Here is a 24,094-nt window from a genome sequence, read left to right as displayed (position 1 = left end):
ATAATCATTTTTGAGGATAACACGCTGTGTAAATATGCAGCCACACTGTTGGTAATAGAATTCTGTTTTGGTATTGTTGCAGTGTTGATATTTTGAAGATACCAGCAGACAGCTGTTCTGGACTACTTCTTAAAAATGCCATTTTAAGAGTAGCTAACAAGCTAGCGGACTTGCTTTACCTTCAAAATCTATGAAAAATGCATGAATGAGATGAAATTTAACACTAGCTTACAGCATGTGATAAAACGTGTGCAGATTCACCCATGTTTATTATTGGGTTATGATACAGTAGTCAAAACCATTAGTTTGTTTGCAAGCTAGCAAACTAGCTAATTATCCAACTTCTTAGAAAGTAACCAGTCATTTTTCTGCCTCATAAAATGGATTTGCAGTGGTTTGCCTCTTAGCTAAATAGCTGCCTTAGCCAGATCAGTACCCACCTCTTGAAATGAAATTTGAGGCATGCAAACTGAAAAATTAAATCAAGAAAAACAGTGATAAATAAAGATGTCCATACTTTATCACCTCTCCTTTAATTCATTTACTCCTACTGTGACAAGTCGCTTAACAGCTAGATAGCTAGATAATTCATCACTGAGTTTTTATCAATGATTTTAATAGTGAAAGGTATAATTTGTGTCACAAGGACAGCTTAGTCAGGGTTTTATGAAAACATGCAGTGATGGTACTTCCATGCCTGGCATCGTTTAGCACACTGCTAGACAGTGAGAATGACAAACTAATCAAATGTTGAGGCAGCTGGCTGTGAAAGGGGTCATCTGTGTATCCCATCGTGCCTTTCAGGCAGACATTAGGAAGAGGAAGAAATCAATGGCCCTAAAGAAGGGCCCGCAAAGAGCCATGTGCTAATGCTAATGACTTTAGCTCTCACATCTACAACCATGTGCTGGTTCCTAACACACTGTTCCATGTTACATTTGTGAGTGTAAATGGGTGAGTGTGTGAATGAAACAGCCGAGTGGGACAGAATGGAAATAGTCACCGATTATGTCTGTGACAGTTAAGAATCCACTCACGTGGTGCGGTTAAAGACAGGTTCATGCTGGGAGACAGCATGCAGCGTGCGGGAACGGTGGTGTGGAACGGGAGTTCTCATGCTCAGAAGTGAATGCACACACAAATGGAGCTCTGCCTCACACCACTTGGAGTATATATGCTGTTGTCTTTCCATACTGTGAGTTTAATTCTGCTGCCCGCCTCCTCTAAGGAAAGGGTGGCTGAGAAAGGAGGAGGCGGAAGAAACTTGACGTCACTGTCAAGGGGAGGAGGGAGACTAGGGCAGCAGCTGACCACTGATCTGAGATCAGAGAGACTAGTGTTGGCCTCCAAACAGCTGCTTTGGCAGCTGCTGAGCGCTGTCCTGAGATCAGCGTGACCAAGAGGTGTGGAGAGCAGGTCTAGAAAGCAACCTATTTAAGAGGCAAGGAAGGACAAATGGTGAAGAATGCAAGAATGGGAGGATATCTGAAAGCAGAGTGAGGGGCCTCACTAATAAAAAACCAACCATTATTAACCTGGGCACATTCACATTGGACATCTTGACCAATCAGAGACCAGTGAACCTGATGGCGAATAATATAGCAGCTCACCTTCTGTGTAATACGGCTTATCACTGATACCAATGCCCCTCAATGATACCATTCCACTCCCATTGAATGCATGATGCAGTAGTTTTCTGTTCAGCACTGTCTGAGGCTCACCTCACAGTCGCTGTTGTTTGACCCTATAAGCATCTTTTTTTCCAGTGCTCACACAGAGCATCCAAACAGAGCTTTATGAGTGTGTGTATACGTCTCTTTCCCTCTTTCTCTCTCCCTCGCCCTCTCTATCACACTTACTCAGTGCCCTGTTGTCCTCTGTCTCCTGTCCCTTCCCTCCTCCCCCTCTCCCTCTCTCCTCTGTCTCTCGTGTTCTCTCGCTCCCTCTCCTCCTCTAGAAGGGGTGCGCTCCCACAAAGATGAAGAGGCGCAGGACAGAGCCGGTGTGGTAGCTCAGGGCAGGGTTGGAAGTCACCATCTCCAGGTCTAAGACATACTCCCGGGGTCCTGTCAGCGGCTGTGCCAGGACCAGCATGGCGCTGATGTTGTTCATTTGCTGCAGGAGACACAGGGAGGAACCAGAGCTGTCAGAACAAGCGCTACCATTGGCTGCAGAAACAGATGTGCCAGACTAAACACAGAACACACATAGGCCAGAGAAACAGAGACATGAAAACAAGCACAGTGGTTGGCCAGAGAAGAGACAGAAACTCAGATTCAAATCAACAGAAAACAGCACATACCAACAGTATCAAACACTACAGAACAAGATGGTACAGTAAAGATGCACAATCTGGCAATAAAAATATATATGTGGGAAATAAAATAATACAGTGCATAACTACACTGCATTATTGGGTGATTTTACATCATTTCATAACTCATGAATACCTGCAACCAGGGTGCGAAATACAGGAGCTCTCGGGGGGTCCGAGACCCCTTGATTGACACTTGAGATCCCCTGAAAGCCTCAACAGCAAAATCTTGTGGGGTCTCTGGAAAAATCTTTAAAAAATTATTTGTCACTTGCAATTGTTATTAAAAATGTCTTTTAACCCTTAAAGCTTGACAGACGCAGTCTGCGTCCAAATTCACATCCCTTCTTCTCGGTTGAATTGTTCACTAAGTATTCATCGCTAATGATGCTAGTTGCTTGTCTATGTGACAAAGTGTTGGCAAGAAAAATTATTTTGAATTTACATTAAATTTAATCATAGGTACAATCTGCATACAGCTCTGCATCCATCTCCACACCCATTACTCTTGTTTGAATTACTCATGACCTCACATATCCCAAAAAAGAGCGGAACCAGAGCTTTTTAACGATGCTAGTCACATATTTGTACATACCGAAGTACTCATGTTATGAAGACAGATCAAACTTCTGCAAAGTAATATCTTTACAAATTTCTTCACCCATTTTCACACTCCTGCTTCTCGGCTGAATAAGCCCTTGGTCAAGGGCAGGCAAAGGAAAAGGCAGCAGAGTGTTATCAGAGAAAATGGTGGAAAGGTGTGTGTACCTGGGGCTAGACTGACTCAAGCAAGCTGAGTGTGTGGAGCGTGTCACTCTTATCCCAAAAACAGAGGGAAATAAGACAAACATTTGCATTTGGCTGAACAATGGAAGACCACATTCACAGCATGATCCAATAAAAATAACAAAGCATGTCTACAAACACTCTAAGGTAGTTGTAAACACATTTCCTTTGTTATTTACCCAGTTTGAAATGTTTATTTCATATTTTTTATCCAGCCACTATATCACATTACAAGACAGAATGGAGTTAGTGGCCCTATATCGGCTTTAACCATGCAAGGTAAGGCTAACAAGCTAACTTGCTTTCTATATCTTTTGTGAGTCAATTGCTAAAGACTAATACCTGTCGTTAGCTACATAACTACCTACTACCTACTCTGACATAAAGGACCATTATGATGTCAGCTACTCAACTATTTAGTCAGAAAAATGTGCACTGAAAAATGTGGGAGCAATCATCTAAAGACCTATATGTGTGTGTACTAGGAGGAAAAGGTTAGCTAACACTAGATACTGAATTTCTGACTTCATAGGTACAGCCAAAATGAGACACAAAAAACAACAGTTCACACAGAACAATAATTCACAATCCGTAAACTCTCTGGTTAGTAAGCCACTTAAACTCATTCAGCAGATCTGGGGGATACCATGTTTTTTCCTCAGCTGACAGCTAATGAGTTTTTTCCTGTTTACACTGTCAGGGGTAGGCTTTTGTAATGTAGGAGTGTCCTCTGAAAGAGGGATGTACACCTCAACAGCATATTGAAGGCACCGTTATAGTTTTCTGGCTGAAACTGGTGAATTTTGAGCAAAAAAATGATCCACTACCTCCTAAAGTAATATGCTTAACTGGTTATTTTGTTCCGTGTCAACATTTGATACTGTTGCCAATGTACCAATAGTATCAAAGGTGGGCAGAGCTTTGCAAAGAGTCAATAGGAACAGCACTTGGCTTTGTAGGCAGCAGGAGGTGCCATGACTGCGGTCAGAGAGGTAGGCAAGGACCTCTCCCATACTCACACGGATGTAGAAGTCCCCATTATCATCACCGGAGCGGATGCGGAAGGTGTTGTGTGCCCCTGGGTACACGCTAGTTGCTTGGATCTGGAAGACGTCAGAGGGGACGGCACGGTCGGACGTCATGCTCATGTAGCGGTGGACGATGGACAGGGGAAGGTCCCGGCAAGCGGCTTTACTGACTGAACACACGCAGCGACTGGACGGGTACACAGAAGGGGAGAGAGAGCACACGCTTATCCCTGTCTGAATATCAAAATAGGTAATGTTAGGGGTTTGGATTGGATTGGATTGGATAGTCTTTATTGTCCCCGAGGGGCAATTTGGTTTGCAAGGGTTCAGGGTGTAGAGGTTAGAGAAAGGTTACAAAATCAAAGTCCCAGCCCTAAACATAGTCAACTCAAACCCCCTTCTCACCTCACTTCATTGGCTTCTTGCTATCACTCACATTAATCTCAAACCTTGGTGCTAGCATACAGGACAGGGAATGGTACAGCCCTCATACCTCTACTCAGTCTTCAAATCGTATGTATCAGCCAGATCACTATATTCTGCAACCTTGAGGCAATTGCATTGTTGTTGTTTACAGACAACCTGGAAGGAACTGGATGTTCTCTCAGCTCCTTCCCAGAGGATAGAAACCCCTGATCCTACTGGGGAACTTCAACATTTACCTAAAGACCCCTCAACATTCTGGAATCTTCCCCCTGCTCCACTCCTTTGATTTCATCCTAATGTATTTGCCTCTGACACACAAGGCAGGGAAACAGCTGGATTTGGGCTTCCTGAGGGACTGCATCATCTCAGACCTGAAAGTCACCCCCTCTACCTCTCTAACCTCTGTTTTGTCTTTTTTCTCTACCTCTTTCTCCACAACCCACCAGTGCCTACCTTTGTCACTTCTCATAAGATACACATCCTCTCACCATGAGGTTTCTCTTCCACAGTTCTTGATTCTCTCCCACCCCTTGATTCTTTCACCAAACTTTCTACAGATTCCACTGCATCTGCATTTCTCTCCTCTCTTTCCTCTCTCCTCATCTTTCCTTGATTCTCTGTCCTCTTACTTCCAGGCCCACACAACCCACTCCACCTTGTCCTTTGTTAATAGATTCACTCCATTAACAGGGCCAAGCTTCATGCTGCAGAACAGAAGTGGAGAAAATCTAGCTCCTCTGCCAATCTGCTCAAGCACTCCATTCTGCCTTCTCTTCAAGTATGACTTCTGCTAAGGCCTCCTGGTATGAATCTAAGATTCAAAACTCACTTTCTAACCCATGTAGACCAGAGGATTACAGACATTCAAAACTTTCTCCAATCACCACAGCCCTCATCTCTCTCTTCTTCCTCTCCCTCCTCCCTCCCACTCTCTACCCCTTCTCTCTCCAAATTCTTTTCCTCATATGGAGATGTTGCTCATTTTACATCACATCAATCTACCACCAGTGCCCTGGATCTCATTCCCTTCCCCTGCATACTGTCGTTCCCATCATTCCACCATTGTTCTCTGCTCTGATGAATTTGTCACTCTCAATAGGCTGTGTGCCTGCAACCTTCAAGGAGGCTTGAGTCCTTCACTCCTGCTGAAGAAAAGGACTCTGGACCCATCTGCTGTCCAGAACTACCGACCAGTCTCTCTCCTTCCTCTTCTCTCTAAAATACCTGAACGTGCTGTGGCTTACCAACTACCCTCTTCTCTCCCTGAACAACCTTCGTGACCCTTTTCAGTCTGGCTTCAGAGCTGGTCCTTCAACACAGACTGCCCTATTCTCCATTACTGAGGCTCTTCAATTAGTCAGAGCATCCTCCCACTTCTCAGACTTAATTATTCTGGACCTTTCTGCAGCCTTTGATACAGTGGATGACACTACTTCTGTGTACCCTGTCTACATTGGGGATTGCTGACAGTACACTTGTTTGGGTTCAATCTTACCTATCTGGATGCTCTTTCAGGGTGTCCTGGAACAGTGGCCTGTCTAGAATCCACAGCCTGCCTATGGGTGTCCCTCACCCCTCACCCATCTCACCCCCATGGCTTTTCATACCACTTCCATGCTGACGACACTCAATTTTCCCTGTGTTTTCCGCCATCTGACACACAGGTCTCTGTGTGCATCTCAGCTTGCCTGAAGGACATTTCACAGTGGATGGTGGACCCCTGCCTGAAGCTTAACCTGGCTAAGACTGAGATGCTTTCCATTCCATCCAGGTCCTTCCTTCTTCAAGACCTCTCCCTCAGCCCGGACTCTATAAACCTATTCTCTAATAGCATCGTAATGCTTGATAGCCAACTATCCTCCTCTCAGGTTACAGTGGTGAGTTGGTGTGCAGATTCTTTTTGTACAGCATCCGAAGGATCCACCCCTACCTCACTATGTATTCTGTGCAGCTCCTAGTTCAGGCCCTGGTCATCTCACACCTGGACTACTGAGAGTCTCTCTTTGCTTGTCTTCCTGCCTATTCCATTAAATCCCTACAACTAATCCAGAATGCAATTGCACTAAATGTAGTCAAGTTACATCCCTCCTCACCTTATCTCACTGGCTTCTTGTTATCACTCCTATCAAGTTCAAAACCTTAGAGCTGACATACAGGACAGTGAATGGGACAGGCCCCTCATACCTACCATTGGTCTTCAAACCATATGTTCCCCCAAGATCACTACTAGGCACTGAAGATACCACTAGAGGGGGCTGTTACATGACACACACTTCATCACTGCATTTGTCCTTGATGCGGGAAGTCCTCTGGCCAGCCTGGATGGCTTGAATAGTTATTGGAGAGAAGTCAATTGATTGAAAAAAATTGAAAAAAAATCTTTGAAATCTAGTATCTAAGAGGCCAGAACAAATGTCATGAGTGATATTAACCTGACTGCCTGCATCTGCTATCAAATTAAACACTCTAAACACAATACTACAGTTAAAGTACTTCAATGATGCTGGAAGGCACAGAGGTGAATACAGATGAATGCCACTGGATGGTGATGTGGAAAAAGTACATTATGCAATCATGATAAAGATGTGAGGAATGCACCTCACAGATGATGAGGACTCTGTGAGGGGGAGAAATCAATAGCTGCATAATAGAGAAAAGATGCATATGTTTATACAGTACAACAGTTGATCTATTATACAGTTTAACTAAGTGCATGCGTGTGTATGTGCATGTGTTTGTGTATATGAGTGTGTAAGTGTTTGAACACATGCGCATTACTCACTTGCCAGTCACCTGTACATAGGGCTCCAGGCAGGGATTGGTGTGGACGCAGCGGTATCCACCGTAGATGTTAATGCAGACCTGTCCCTCTGAGCATGTGTGTGCACCTGTCTCACACTCATTCACATCTGTGGAGGGACGTCCAACCATGGTGAGCATCATTACAACAGAAGCCACATCACTGGAAAGCCTTAATGAGTAGAAACCCATCTGAATCAGAGCACACAGTTATGAATAAATGGAGCAAGTGAAACATTTTCACTCTTTCATTGTAATTATGTATCACTGCACATTCTAAGGGTGAGGGTAAAAGGAAAGGTGTAGGACGAGGGTCGGGGTGAGCGCCAGGGTGAGGGCAATTTCGAGGATGAGAGGGGGTTGACCTTGGCACAGACGGTTCCTCTGCAGTTGATATCCCTCTGGACACACACAGGAGAACTTTCCTGGCTGGTTCACACACTTAAACTGGCACAGGAAGCTGGAGTAGCTGCACTCATCAATATCTGTAGCAAGAGACAGGAAGTACAGCATGCTCAACTACCTAATAGAGATGCTTTACAAGGGAGACAAGAAGTACACCCTGCTCAGTTACCTAGCAGATACTTTACAGGGGAGACAGGAGGTACACTCTGCTCAGATACCTAACAGAGATACAGTACTTTATAGGAGACAGAGTGAGGGATGGGGCATTGAGGAAAGTGAGGGATGGGACAGAGAGAAGGAGAGGGAGACAGAGAGGGATGGACACTGAGAGTCAGGGATCAGAAGTCCAGTAATGACTGAAGTGTGGGGTAATAGTCAATGAGAGCTAAAGCACTGCACATATAAAGGTACATCCATTCATGGCCACTAGAGGGGGGCATGTGTCATGTCAAACATATCTTTGAAGGTCTGTTTAAAAATATTCTAACTACAGCCTGACATGGGTTGTAGTGGAGCCAGGCATCACTGCATTAAAGCAGCCAGGAGTGTTTGGGCCATGACAATAAAAAGACATGAGAGAGCACCAAAGAAGTTGAGGCTCTGAACCTCAGGGCTATGGGTTATGGTTATGGGTTCAAAACCAAGGTCAAACACCTCTAATGTGTCCTTAGGCAAGGTGCTTTACTTCACTTTATGAAAGGTTTCTGAAAAAGGATTACCGAATGAATGATGCATGTTGCAATGATTTTAGCTGAAGCCATTTTTGGCAAGTGGATCTATTAGATAAATAAAGTGTGTTTAAGTAAAACAAATGCAGGAGTTCAAAAAGGGACCACACAGGCCAGCTCTGGAACCTAGCAGCAACACACTCTCATACACATAGCAACAAACTCCTGCACACACTGCAGCACACTCCGACAAACACTGAACAAACAAAATGCAAAATGAGGTGCTGGGGTAAATACACATGAGGCATACATCCAAGCCAGCATGGCGGACACAGATGGAGGTTAACATAAACTCTTACCTTTGCATGCAAAGCCATCAGGAGCCAGCTCATACCCCTGCTCACAGCGACAGGTGAAGGTGCCATAAGTATTTGCACACCTCTGCTGACAGGGGGCGCCCATGTCACACTCATTCACATCTGTAATGAGGAGGGGGAGTGCATCAAGACATCAGTACACCTCATCAGTACACATGCACATCAGAACACATCAGTACACCTGATCAGTACACACACATCAGTACGGATCAGTATACCTCATCCGTACACACGCACATCAGAATACCTCATAAGTACACATATGCATCAGTACACATCAGTACACCTCATCAGTACACAAACACATATCAGTACACATCAGTATACGTCAGTACATCTTACTTGTTTTGGACACGAGACCAAAGTCCAGAACTCTGTCTGTGATTGTCTAACATATAGATGGTCAGTTTAGTGAACTGACTGATAGATCAAATTATGTGTAAAAATGCACTATAATAAATAAAATTCAGCTGTTTAATAGATAGATCAGTTGATTGGCTGATTCCATCTTTAGTATTATTTATTCTGATTTGGGGGTTTGGCTCTGAGCGTTGATTGGTGTCTGATTTTTAAAAGCAATTTATTGGTTGTGGGACTGGCTGTGGAACGCAGGCATTTGCTCACCAATGCAGGAGCGATTGTTCCCAGCCAGTTGGAACCCAGGTTCACACTGACAGGAGAAGGAGCCTGGCACATTGACACAGCGGTGCTGGCAGTACCTGTACCGACACTCATCAATGTCTGAGAGCAGGGGAGAGGGAGAGACTGGTCTTATAGCACACACAGACACACTGGGATACTCATCAACATTTAGATATATACAGAGACAGTGGCGGATTTATGTATGGATGACATGGGCAGCTTCCCAGGGCGGCATCTTACCGGGGGTGGCACCATGTGGATCAATTAACCTTGTCGGAGTGGGCGCCCTGATTCTAGTTTGTGAGCTAGGCAGGCTACTGCCTGGGAGGGTCTCCCACTCAGAAGTATGACATGGGGAGGGGGCGGGTGTAGGCTGACCTCAGGTCTCTCCATTGGAAGCCTGAGGTAGGGGGAGCGGGGGAATTTATCAAAGAGAGCACCTCTAACTTTGTACAGTAGCCTACTAATGCAATTAGAAAAATCAGTCACACTACAAAAACCTACCAAATAAACCACAATTCATTCATAATACTGTGAATATATAGTTTCACAGACATATTGTTGCATTTTTTTTGTTTGTGCAAAATCGTTAAGAATAATATAAAACCAGTCTGCACACCACCAAGGTGAATTGGTTTAGTCTTAACTGTTGGTTGACGGTATTGGGGTATGGGTAATGTATTGATGCTTGAGTGCCAAATCAACACAAAGGGACATGAAAAGGTCTAAGCCATCAGGTGCCCAGTTTAGGAAAAAGAGGAAAGAAGAGGAGGAGAAATGCGCAAAAGATAAAGGTATGCAGCTATGTCATCTCTTTAGGAGTATAATATTATGCATGTAATGAAATAGGCTAGTATAACACTTACGTTTGTTAGCCTATGTTGCTATGTTGCTCGCTATACTATTACACATAGGGCAAGAATATTCAGTTTTCTGTCCAACTAGCATAAATAACATTGGATGACATTTCACACAGTTTCATCATGATAATGTGTGTAGCCTGCAGCAAAACGATTAAAACCTAACTAACACATTATTGATTTGATTAACTTTCACTTTGAGGTGACATCAGATTTTCTGTGATTGTATTGACTAGGTCCTGAGCTCAGTAAGGGGAATTTCCAATGCTGTAGGCTAACTTAAAAGACGTCTATATTATGCTGATATTTTATATCTTTTGTGATATATTGAGTCTTTTGGGGTGTCTTATGCCTACAATTAGCCAAGGTTGTATGATTCATTTGGTTCCTATTCTGAAAGTTTGCTGCATTGTGCATAATGACATGTATATTTAGCAATAGGGTAATAGTGTAATAATTCAATTCTCTTTTTTATTTGTATTTATATATGTGGCAGAGCTGAAGTGAGTAGCTCGTGTGAGCTCTGCGTAAAAAGCCTTAGGTAGCGGGTAGCAGGTAGCCGAGTGGTTATGTCACTTCCTGAGACCTGGTTAACTAGTGTTGATGCCGACAAGCTAGAGGAAATTTGCCTTTAGCTCAATTGGCAACGACACTGGCTGTAATGGGTTGGCAGTGAGAACGCAGGTTTGAAACTTGCTCGCTCGCTGACCCACATAACATCTATTTAAAACACACAACGCAGTCTACACCTGTTACATATGCTGCAGTTTGTTTCTATTTGTCGTTGTTAATTCTTTTATATATTTATGAGTGTTATTTTTGTATATATATTTATATACAAAAATAGGGGGGGTGCGCTGAAGGGGGGGGTTTGCCCAGGGCACCATACAAGCTACAACCGCCACTGCACATAGAGGTAGTTATACAGAGAGAAATACAATGGGAGACCATTGCTCTGCAGGTAGTATAGTGATACAATAATGCAGTGAGAGGCAGTGAATCTGTAATGCAGTATCACTGAAATTCAGGCAGTGTTATGGTAATACATTGAGCGCCAGTGTTACAGTAATGCTATGATGCAGAAATGCAGTGTTACAGTAATGTAGTGATTCAGTAATGCAGTGATAAAGCAACAGTACTTGAGTAAGACATTGTTACAGTAACACAGTAATACAGTAATGCAGTGTTACACTAGTGCAGTGATACAGTAATGCAGTGAATCAGTAACGTAGTGCTACAGTAAAACAGTAACACATTATTGCAGTGTTACAACAATGAGTGTTACAGCAATTCTGTGTTACAGTAACACAAAAACACAGTAATACAGTAATGCAGTAAATCAGTAACAGTGATACAGTTATACAGTACTGCATTATTACAGTAATACAGTGTTAGAGTAACACAGTTATTCAGTAATGTATTGGTACAGTAATGCAGTGTTACAGTAATGTAGGAATACATTACTGCATTGTTACAGTCATGCAGTGATACAGTAAAGCAGTGATCCAATAATACAGTGTTATAGTAATCCAATAATACAGTACTGCATTGTTATAGTAATGCAGTGTTACAGTAATGCTTTGTTGCAGTCATGCAGTGAGACAGTAAGAGAGTGAAGGACAGTGGCAGTGAACCAGAGGAATGGTGAGGGGTCTCTCACCGATGCACTCTGTGCCAACCTTGCGGTACCCATCAGGACACTGGCAGGTGAAAGCCCCCGGGGTGTTAATACAGTGCTGACTGGGCTGGCAGTCATGCTGGTCCTGCTCACATTCATTAATGTCTGCAGTCAGAGGACAGACAGCTCTCATTGCTTCAGGTCACAGCATACACATATGCACACACACAAACCTAGCCAATCAACATTCACTCAAAATCTAATGAAATCACCAGCCACCTCACACACTTACAATGCCCATCCAGGCATTGCTGTGTATTAAAATCTACTCTTAAACTATAATGACAGACCACACTCCCACGACACTCCACAGATGAGCGACCTTACCTGCGCTGTGCAGCCCCATTCATTTGCACCTACCCCAACTGCCCTGTCCAAGCTGTCCTAAATTCTCCCTTAAATGCACTCCACTAACCTACACAGCTGTCCCCCTGTGGCTCAAATCCTACAGGGCAGGGGTTGTAGGGCTCTGTGATCTCATCAGGCAGGTTGCGCTCTGACTGGCTGGGTGTCTCGGGGGCGGGTATCACGGAGGCAGAGCGCGGGAGGCAGAGGTAGCCACCGTAGTGGTTGAAGCACTTCATCTCCCCCTTGCACGCTTCCGGGATGGTCTCACACTCATTTATGTCTGACAGAAAGAGGAGGGTGTGAGGCACAGTGTGAGAAGAAAGAAAGGATTTAGTGAGGAAGAACAGATACAAGACAGACAGAAGAATGTCTACCTTTACAGTGTTCTGTTTGTAAGTCCCACTGGTAGCCATCTGTGCACTCCTAACAGACAAACACCGGGGACAGTGAGAAAGGCACTGCTGAATGTAGTACTTTGCATTTATTCCCTATAAATTATTTCTTTGGAAAAATACTTTCATATCAGCCCAATACAGAACCTTTGCACTGAATCTGGCATTGAGAGAGAAACCATGACTTAAGATTTTTGCTTAGAATGTGGAGTCTCCCCACATTCAGGGACATGAGTAAATATCAGATTAACAGCAAGGGAAGACTGCTTTATTGTTTTTGACCAAACTATGCTTAGTCAGTCACAGAAAGTTGCTGTGACGGAGTAACATGGTTGGGTGAAGACCACAGACCGGAACAGCTCCTAAGTGTAGTGAAGACGAAAGGATGCAGTCACCATGGTAGAACCAGGAAAGGTTGCTGCTTAAACAGTAAAGTTTTCAATGAATTTGAGTCAAGTATGCCATAAAAATGAATATAAAGGACAGCTTTATGGAAGGCTTTCATGTAAATGTGTTAAAACTATGCTTGCATTTTGTCACTGAGTATACTGTGCTGTTAAGGGGGAGGTAAAAGTAAAGCCAAAAAACCCAGGGGGAGTGTGAGACAAAGAAGGTAGTAGGGGGGAAAACCCAAATCTCACTAATTTAATTGTGAAAGAGAGAGGGAGAGGGGAAACGAGAGGGAGACAGAAGGAATAACAAAGAGGGACAGAGGGAGAGGGATGGGGAGAGTGGGAGAAAGGGAGAGGGAGAGGAGAAGAGAAAGGTAGGGGAGAGAGAGAGGGAAAGAGGGAAAGGATTGTTACAGAGAGGGGGGAGAAGGTGTCAGCGAGAAAGGAAATACATACAGGAAAAGGTGGGATGAAGACAGGATACAAAGGAGGATGGCAAGGAAAGAGGTGGGTTAAAGAAAGGAAACAGAGGAGGATAGGGAGGGAAAAGGCGGGTTACAGGGAGAGACTCTCCCCTCCTTACCATAAAAGTGTCACTTTCATCGGGAGGCAGTGAAATAGCACAACGGAGGGCCAGAGACACACACATACACACCAGTGGCACACATACACACCTCATGCTCACAGTCAGGAGGACAGGCACTCTGAGACAGATTCAAACAGCAGGTCAAAAAAACACATAGGCCAGGCAATCAGCCAGTCTAAAAGACACACAGGTCTGGTAATCAAGCAGACAGTATAAAAGAAACACTTGTCAGGTAATCAGGCAGAAAGGCAGGGGGGCGGAGCCACAAGCTGCTGGATTCCAGTCTCTTCTGGGGTGGCTGCTGGATTTTTCTGGTGGGAGAGAAACATTGAGTTAGTGCTTGATCATGTGATCACTAGGGGAGGTGAGTTACTCTGCATTCTGCTTGTAAGGATCACCCAGGACATCTACCCAGGACAATGTGGTAAATTTTTGATTCTTAAAAGCCAGTTACAAATTTATTTATAGAATGGACATTTATGTACTAAATATTTTCCTCTCCATGATACACTACCTTCCTGACCACTGTAAACAGTGGAATACCAGATCTCCCCACTTTTTTCACAAAACATCTGACATGCTAGGTGGTTCCATAAAATAAGTGCTAGCTTAAATTTCAAATAGCTTTTTTTGCTTATTATGTGTCATTGCACTTGTTAGAGTAATACTATATCATAGCATTTCATATTGTGAATCATCCTATAACTGTTATTGGTGGATGGCTTGACTCTTAAAAGCGGAACATTTTAACCATCATCAGCATAGGAATAATTATGTCACAGTGGATTTTCCCCTTTCATTCAACCTTGTTTGGAATCTGGAATTTAATATATTTTTAATACTGTTTTCTCATACTTTTCTCCCCTTGAATGCGACCCTATGTTGCCAATTGTACACTAGACTTGTCTCGCCACAACCCCTGAACTTGCACATGACCACTGAAGCAAGATTAATGCAGGCCTCTGACTCACTCGCCCATAGTCAATGGCTATTTTTCATATTAAAAGCCACAAAGCACACCAGAGTGAAGTGGGTGCTCATTTGAGGATAGGCACCACTCACATCTGACATCTGACATCATCACAGCAACCAGCAAGCACCTGAGGGCAGTGAGACAAGGAAGCCGCAGTTGTCCACCCCACCCTTACTTGCTGGAAATGATGACAAACATCACACAGATTAAATAAACTCTTTCTCCTTCTCCTGTCCGTCCCTGAGGCTGCAGTCAGGTCCATTCTGATGCTTGAGCTCCTCCCAGTTCTACAAAATCCTGCAGAACACAGCCCCAGCCCTACACCTCATTCAAAGGATTCAGTCAGCCAAAGAATTTTAGGGTGTGAGCATAGAGCATAGAGTCTCTCTTCCTCTCAGAATGACTGTAGGATAACCAGGAAGCTGACATACTGCAGTGACAGTACTGTACTGAAGCCTGCTGCAAGAGAATGACCCTCACAGGCCCTCCACTTTGCCTCAGGTGACCTTAACGTCTCACATCACACAAGGCATCTGATCTTAAAACATGGCCAACTCCATACCACAAACCCTAAATTTGGTCTAAAGTCTCTCAACATTGCTCCAAACACAAAGAACTGAATAAAAACACCGGAATGTGGTCCGCTTAGGCTTTTCTGGCCATGATATATTATTATATTTCACCCCCACTTAGGCAGGGTATCTGCATTTTCCCAGTTTCAATCAAAACTCTTTGTTGCAGGTTTTTACAGGAAAAGCTGGAGCTTATGACATGACCCTGTGAGTGGCACTGAGGGTTGCACAGGGTCTGTCACTCGATTTGGGGAAAACAGCATACCACTGTGCTCACGGGCACCAGAACACCCTTCTCAGCTGCGCACCTTAGTAAAATATACTGAAAGTGAGGGAGGGAGACATTATAATCTGCATGAACACACAGAGACCTGTAGACATTTGCACACAGGCTCCCACACTCACAGAAACGCACACACCCATAGACACACAACCCCAGTCAACACCCCACCCCGCCAAACCTCAGACACAGTGAAGAGTCTGCTCCCCCCTGGGTGATGGTATTGTTTTGGTCTGCTGGGAGAGACTGCAAAACCACAGAAAGACGTGCACCTTCACACACACACACTTTCAAACACGTACACATTCACGATCAAATGCACATGCACCTCCACACAAGGGCACACACATACAAGCATAACTACCTCACACTGTTATTATGGTGTGGCCTCTCCAAGGCTGAGAGAGAGGGACAGCAAGCCACTGGTAGACGTGCAAACGGACACGCGCAAGTCCACGGACTCACATTATGCAATTGTAAGAACACTCACTCACACACAGCCAACAAATGCCAGCGCCATCACAGTTTACAAACAGTAATAAAATATAAGAGTCCACATGCTCACAAGCAAGTGCACATCATTAAGGCATCACGAAAACGCTAACATGTGAATGCACTAGGTCAAAGGTATTCTTATACTAACATACACAGGGCTACAGAGATGCACTGCACCTTTGTGATGCCTAACAATTTACATGGAGAAAGGATGTGAGATCCTTGAGGACTTCAGACTTCAAATTTAAGATTTAATGTTGTCCCTTACCTTCACTATAGTACGTATCTATGCTTAAAAGCTATTTACTTGTTTTAATAACTAAGAACACGGTAATTTGAAGTTTATTGATCGTTTTGTACCCCTCTTTCTAAATGACATACAAGACCCAAAATGCATTGCTCTACATCTCCTTCTTTGTGGATTGTATCAGATTTCATTTGTATGATCTGTTCCTTTTACTCGTTCTTGAAAAAAACATATATGATCATTGAATGCAAATACACACTTCTAATGCTTTGCATAGATATAGTCTATTCTGTGAACACCATATTTGTTGAGTGTTTACTGTGCAGAATCCAAATTCCTATCCATTTTGGCCCTGCAGTAGCCCTGTGTTAGCAAGCAGATGGGAGTGTGACTAGCTTTCCAGTGCATTCTGAGGACCGGAAGCAGACAAGACATAATAAGATGATATAAACATTCAAACACAATTGTAATATCAATATAAAAATATAGCCGCAAGGGGAGATTATGGGGTCCAAGCAGATCAGCCGAAAATTGAATGGGTGATGGCTGCCATTGTTTCTGAGTCATCAACTTATCCTTGAAGACGTTATCAGGACCTTTGACAAGATGCAGTATACAAAATTTTAACTTTATTAGGGAATTGGTTTAGGAGATATGGCCATTTCATTGCTATAGTGCCACCCATTCATGTGAACATGTCAAAAGTTACGACCTCTTAAATCTGCTTATATTTCAAATTGCTGTATAGCTCCACCATTGGGACAGCTGGAGAAATTTTCATACAGATTGCTATTTGACACATCCAAAACAATCCTGCAAAGTTCCATGATGATAGATCACAGTTAAGTCAGTTTAAGGGCTGCTGAAATTTGATTGACTTATGGCGGCCACCTTGTTTGAGCTATCAACTTGTCCTTATACACTTCGTTAGGACCTTTGACCAAGACACACGATGCAACATTTGAACTTGATCGGGCAAGTGCTTTAGGAGTTATGACCATTTGTTTGCTATAGCGCCACCTAGGGACAGATTTACACCAAATTTGGTAGGCTTGAGTCTAATGGCCTGTAGATGAGGGATCTCAAGTTTGGTGATGATTGGCCATTGCATTCAGGAGTTATAACTCATTATATCAATTGAGGCCATGCCCACCAATTTCATTTGTTTACTGCGACCACATCTTTTAACGTAGCAACTTTCTTTATCAGTATAGCACCCCAAAGTGGCCAAATTTCATTAAACTTGGTGTGTTCCACCCAGGCCTTATGGTACACATGTCTAAATGAGTTTTATGCCAACTGTGGCTATATTGTTCAACCTGGTAACTATCCTTTAACAACTCTTAAAGACAATGGTCCAAAGACGTAATACACAAAACCGAATTGTGCCAAGCTCTAGTAGGAGATAGTTAAATGTGTTTTTGACAAAATCAAAGATGGATGAAACACACAATGGCTGACGCAGAGGTTTCATAAGGTCCCAGTTAAGGACCTTAACTTTGATGAAGCACAAGAAATTTAGTTGAAATATCTGCTTTCATGCCAGAGTAATGAGGATTTAAATGTTTTCTAGGAACGTACCTGCCAAGTGTCATGATGATAGGTCATAATTACGTCAGTTTAAGGGCTGCTGAAATTTGATTGGCTGGTCGCGGCCATCTTTTTTGAGCTATCAACTTGTCCTTTTAGACTTTATTAGGACCTTTGACCAAGAGAAAGCATGCAAATTTCAAGTTTGTCGGACTATTGGTTTTAATGGAGTTATGACCATTTGTTTACTATAGCGCCACCTATGGACGGATTTACACCAAATTTGGTAGGCTTGAGTCTAATGCGCTGTAGATGAGGGGTCTCAAGCTTGGTGATGATTGGACATTGCATTCAGGAGATACACCTTATTATATCAAAAGAGGCCATGCCCACAAACCTCATTGGATTACTGCAGCCACATGTTTTAACATAGTAACTTTCTTTATGCAATATTTAAAGATCTTGGTCTGAAGATGCTGTGTACCACATTTGGTGCAAATCAGACAACCCGTCTAGGAGGAGATAGATTTTAAAGGTTTTACAAAAGAAATTCAAAATGGTGGAAAATCCTATATGGTCCAAGAAGCTTTTTTGTTCATCTGGAGCCAGGGAATCAGGGGGAAAAAGAAAAAAAATTGATTCTACCCCAAACGGTTCAAGAGTTATAGCCCAAAACGCGTTGTGGCTTCCTATAGCGCCATCTGGCCAATTGGGGTAATTTTTTTTACCTGAGTAGTAGGTGACCATAGGGACCAAATTTGGTGGTTCTAGCATCTAAAGTTTTTGCTGTGCAAACACTTTTAGGGCAGAAAAATAAAAATAGTAAAAATCAGAACAAACAATGTAGGTTTCCAGCACCACGTGCTTGGACCCCTAAAAATCGGAGCAAACACAATACGGTTCCAGCACTACGTGCTCGGACCCCTAAATAGCTACTACAGGCAGTCATAGATTCTCTGTGCATTGCACACTGGTGCATTAGAAAAGGGATATCAGCTTCTCATGTCAGTAAAGGACAGGAAGCACCAAACAAACACTCCCTCACACACACCAAATAACAATGACACACAAGCAACAAATCCACACATAGCTGCATGCATGCAGATACTTTCTCACACACACAGCTGCATGCATGCAAACCCATTTACACACAGCCACATGCATACAGACCCATTCACACTCACAGCTGCATGCATGCAGACACTTTCACATACAGACAGACACACACACACACACACCTGTATGTATGCGCATTCATACACACAGCTACATGCACACATAGTTTCTCTCACACACACACACACACCTGCATTCATGTGCATTCATAAACACAGCTACATGTATACACGCACACACACACACACACACACACACATGTACAGTTGTATGGATGTTGACCAATTCACATACAAAGCTGCATGCATGCAGGTACATTCAAACATACATAGACTTCCCCAAGGGGTTGCTCCTAATAAAAAAGAGAATTACTGTAAACCAACTCAGAGGAAAGCCACGCATCACTTGCTCACTGGGCACTGCAGTAGGAGAAGGGGGGTTGTTGTGCGCTAAGTGGTGGTTGGGCCTTCTGGAATCTTGTTGGCAAGGATGTGGGTTCCGGGTTCCCAGAAGGGCCACATTGCCGCTCCAGCATGGCCCAGAGAGCCGTGTTCCAGTGAAAATACTGACCGGGGAAGCAACTCCATGCCAGCCCATGGCTGCAGTTCCTTGGGAGGTCACGCCACCACCAGCATATCCCACAATCCCATTCTTCTGAATTCCCCACAAAGCACAGTGTCATCTCTGCCAGAAGCCCTGGAGCACGTCTGGCTGGGTGGATGCAATCCCAGACTCAGAGGACTTCTGAGGACATCGAGGAGGATCCAAGGGCGACAATGTTTCTCAGCGCTTACTTGGCCGGCTCAAGCGCTAGCGTGTAATACCGCCGCCGCTCCCAAGAGCCACAGACATGCTCAGATGGTGCAGGAAAATCCCTGGGACCCACTCTGAAAACCCTCCTGCTCTCAGAGGTACATGTGATACTTCCTGGGTAGTTCTGATAAGTATAATTCTGTATTTAACTCCTTACCTACATTAACGTAGTGCATTAAACAACATATTCTTACACCACAGACTGAAACCTCATCTGCTCATATTGAATTAACCCTGCACTTCATCCTCAGTTACTCTCTTGCGCCTACTATGGCACTTGGCAGAATGCTGTATGTTATGTATTGACTCCTACTATTGGTTTTGATGCAAATGATTTGGTATCATCTCTGCTCTTAGTCTGACTTGTCTTTATGCACATTTGTAATTCAGTCTGGATGTAATGTTAGTGTGGAGCTGTAGTATGAAATACTGGTCTTGATGATAATTCACCCTCACAAGTACCCGCTGCTCTTTACTTTTCATCCCCACATATACATGGTGCTCTCAACTGTCCATCCCAACAAAAATACAGTGCCTTTTACTGCTTATCCTCAGAGAAATGTGCTCTGTACTCTTCACCCTCAAAAAAACGGTATGCCCTGTACTGCTCTGAACCATGAGAAACTAGACCACAAGACCCATCAGCAAATTAACAAAACCTCATAGGACTATTACTGTGAATGAAACCGGGATGTGAGTAAAAATCTTCACACTTTACACAAGGTCTTGTTCACTGTTCTTTGGTGTACACCACTTAGAACAACTACTGACGTCACAATCAAGTCACAAACACCAGGACTGAATCATTCCCATGGTAAGTTTACATACTCCTACATACTCTGCTTACAAGAATCATATCTATAATAACAGTTTACATACTCTGAGAATCATTCCATTAATAAGGATCATTTTGTTGCTTTTACTCTGCACATGATTTATTTTGAGCTCCCTTACAATATGTGTAACAGTACTCAATTAAGAGTAATGGCGCATAAGATAAAAAAAAAATGTTTATCATTAGAATTTTAAAGGAAAATTGCATTGCCCTTAATCATAATTTGGCTTCACGTAAAAGATCATTATGTGAATTCCCTCATCGATCCTGTTTTTAATTTCTTTGTTTTTCATACTTGCATGTGAGGATGTGTTATATCATAAAGTTTGATTGATTGACTTGTGTTTGTATACAAGAAACTGGCATTATCATGATCACAGGCCATGTAACTGGAGGTTAAGACATTTTAGATGGATGTCACTGGGAAGTAATTACTAGAAGGTGCTGCATTTGAACACTTGGTGCTAAACTGCTCCATCAAACAACCGATTTCAATTAAAACATGCCAACTCTGGGTAATAAAGCACTTTTAGCAGCATCTGGCACTCCGTCTAAGCTGTGTGTGTTTCTTACATTTACATTTATTCATTTGGCAGACTCTTTTATCCAAAGCGACTTACAAGTGAGGTACAATACAACACAAGCACTGCATGACCAGGTTTCAAATGTTGGCCAGGCAAGGTACAAACTAGCAGGTAAAGCTAACGAGTGCATTAAACCATTAGATTACATTTTTTTTTTAAATATAATTTTATTTTATAGTTTAGTTGGAGACAGTTTAAGTCATGAGAAGTTCCTTAAGGGGGGTAGTGTTTTAGGTGCTCAGGTGAGAGTGGAAGAGCTGTGTCTTCAGGTGTTTCTTGAAGACAGAGAGGGACTCAGCAGAACATATAAAATGTGGAAGTTCATTCCACCATCGGGGAGTGTACAGTAGAGCTGTCAAAGAATATTCTAAATTCGAATATAAATTTGAATTGTTGAAAGAAACAGATATTCGAATGTTAAAATTAATATTCATTTGTACAAATAAATATTAGTCAGGAAAAAAAATATTGCTGCTGTGTAGCGAGTTCTCGCATGGGCGTAAACCACTGCTGCACTGTGTGACGGACGCAAGAGTCAATACACAGCGCACGTGAGCGTCATGGTGGAAAGAGAGATTTGCACGCCAGGCAACCTTAAAAGCCCTATTTGGAGGTACTTTGGATTTTGGTCGGTGGGCGGCTAAGATATTTAAAGTTTTTTTTTTGTTGCAGTTTTTCAAATAGCATTCTTAACTTAAAGCACAAGAATGTAAGTAGGCCTATCAGTCTTTTCCGTTTCTAATAGCACTTAAGCGAATTGCATTAGCTAGCCTATGGATATGTTGTCACATTTCCTGGAATTGTGGACTTTAATTTTGTTTCAAGAATGCTTGTTTAGTGAATAAAGCTACATGCTCTGCAGGCCAGGAATGGGTTGATTATTTCCTGTTTCATGGTGAGAAAATACTGTTGTTCAATCACAGCATCTGAGCTCACTCAGACTGATAGTCCGAAAGCACTATGCTTCACACACCTGTATATCTTTTAACAGGCAGCAGTGTGGTGTAGTGGTAAGGACCAGGACTTGTAACTGAAAGCTTGCTGGTACGATTCCCCACTGAGGCACTGCTGCTGTACCCTTGGGCAAGATACTCAACCTAGAATTACCTTAAATACCCAGTTGTACAAATAGATAGAATTATAACCTATGTCAGTCTGGATAAGAGTATCTGCTAAATGACAATAACGCGATATAATGTAATGTACAATGCAGAAACTGACCTGATATCTCATGCTGACCTGATATCCCTGCAGCTTGAAATGCAGTGGAAATTCTACATACTGCAGGTCAATTGTATTTTGGAAATCCTCCTTCAGAGTACCTTGGAGTGCGTTAAAAGGTAGATAGTGTAGATCTTATGGGTTTTTGAAATAGTTTTTCAAATCGTCATGGCATGAAGGTAAAGGAGAATGCAGCTGTGAAACTGCCATGTCTGCATGAATAATGTGTAACAGTCAGCAGGCTATTGCTTGGCATGGCGCCTGTATGATAACAATAGTGTCTGTATTTAGGCAAGAGCTTCTTTAACCACAACTGTATAGAGAAGCCATAGAAATTTCGTGAATTTTCCATTAGAGCTCTTTTATATTTTGCTTGTTTTGTGTTGTCTTCTTCACTACAGCCCTAATGTGTGTGTCACTGGAACACTATTTTACACTATGATACTGTTTCAGGTGCATTACTGGTGAATTCTGTATCTGTGCTAGTGCTCATGTACTCTACCACAACAGCTAAATGACAAAACACAAATGCATAAATATGTAGCTGTGGGTTTATGTTGTGACACCACATACTGTAATAGCTGTGTATCTAATTGTAGTACTGTTTATCTGTAGTTTTGGGTTCTTGTACAGTATAACTGTGATGGTGGGTTTGTTGTACGGTATAACTGCGGTTGTGGGTATGTTGTACAGTATAACTGTAGCTGTAGGCTTGTTGTACAGTATTACTAGCTGTGGGCTTGTTGTACAGTATAACTGTGTAGCTGTGGGTTTGTTGTAAAGTATTACTGTGTAGTCGTGGGTTGAAGTTGTGGTGTAGTCAAGGTGTTTGTGTTAACGGGTAGTGTGGGAGTACGCTGCAGGTGTCTTGACGTGTGAACACCCCACCCCCGACCTGCACGTCTTCTTTCTCAATTTCTGTCACGTTACACACTCTTCTCTTTTTCTCCTCCTCCCCACTCTCTCCATTCACACACACTCATACTTTCTCACATTCCAAACATGTTGTACTCACAGCCTAGGCTCCTTCCTCCTTCCAAGTCCTCCTTGTCCTCAAACCTGTGTGTCTTTGTTCCTGCTTCTCTTAATCACGTATGTTACTCAGTGCTCTCTCTCCCTCTCTCCACGTAGTCTTTTCTCTCATATGAGCAGACACTTGGCCCTGCTGCTTGCTGTGAACCCGGGCTTTCCTCTCTGGAGTCTCTCTGTACTCCTGAGAAAGCAGCTCTTCTGCCCTGCAGTTTTTCTGGCCCTGTGAGACTGAGTGGGAAGGTCGATAGCCGGAGTATGAATGTGTGTGTGTGACACAGAGAGAGAGAGAGAGAGAGAGAGAGAGAGAGAGAGAGAGAGAGAGAGAGAGAGAGAGAGAGAGAGAGAGAGAGGACGGCCCACTCAGACCCCCCCTCCAGCTCTCCTGGGCTGCCAACCCACCCACCCACCAGCCCCCCTCTCTGACCCCCCAGGAAGTGCATTCCTGGTCTGCGGCCCAAATTCCAAAATTCCATATCCGTCCCTTTCGCAGAAAGCCCGAAAACAGCACATACATTTGCCGCTACCCCCCCGGTCTCAGGGCACACCTGGTTTCATTTAGGCTCCATCCTCCCACTCCATTCCTAATTTCTCTACCCCCTGTCTTGACTCACCCTCTATCTATCCTTCCACTATACTCCACCCCCAAAGCACCCCCATCAAAATCTCGCTCTCTCTCACTTACACATGGACACAGA

General features: G+C 43.3%; 1 protein-coding gene across 1 annotated transcript; it reads right to left on the bottom strand.

The window, feature by feature from the left end:
* Window positions 1-469: 469 nt before the first annotated feature.
* Window positions 470-23,636, bottom strand: efemp2a (EGF containing fibulin extracellular matrix protein 2a). Its single transcript, XM_036549041.1, has 11 exons — window positions 23,383-23,636; window positions 13,699-14,012; window positions 12,706-12,754; window positions 12,399-12,611; window positions 11,966-12,088; window positions 9,428-9,544; window positions 8,786-8,905; window positions 7,719-7,838; window positions 7,337-7,463; window positions 4,120-4,315; window positions 470-2,115 (listed from the first exon to the last, which is right to left on the bottom strand). The coding sequence occupies exons 2-11, from the start codon at window positions 13,792-13,794 to the stop codon at window positions 1,954-1,956; spliced, it is 1,323 nt and encodes a 440-aa protein (XP_036404934.1). The 5' UTR covers window positions 13,795-14,012; window positions 23,383-23,636; the 3' UTR covers window positions 470-1,953.
* Between the last annotated feature and the right edge of the window lie 458 nt (window positions 23,637-24,094).

The sequence above is a fragment of the Megalops cyprinoides genome, chromosome 16 (genome assembly GCF_013368585.1).
Source record: "Megalops cyprinoides isolate fMegCyp1 chromosome 16, fMegCyp1.pri, whole genome shotgun sequence".
Classification (NCBI taxonomy): Eukaryota; Metazoa; Chordata; class Actinopteri; order Elopiformes; family Megalopidae; genus Megalops; species Megalops cyprinoides.
This window is presented reverse-complemented; position numbering and strand designations above follow the sequence as displayed.

Excerpts from the sequence above, each read along its gene's own strand:
- efemp2a (XM_036549041.1), bottom strand. The coding sequence starts at position 13,794 with ATGAGGTGTGTATGTGTGCCACTGGTGTGTATGTGTGTGTCTCTGGCC. Across the intron at positions 12,755-13,698 it reads ATGAAAGTGACACTTTTATG|GAGTGCACAGATGGCTACCA; the intron begins GTAAGGAGGGGA and ends TTTGTCTGTTAG. Across the intron at positions 2,116-4,119 it reads ATGGGGACTTCTACATCCGT|CAAATGAACAACATCAGCGC; the intron begins GTGAGTATGGGA and ends TGTCTCCTGCAG.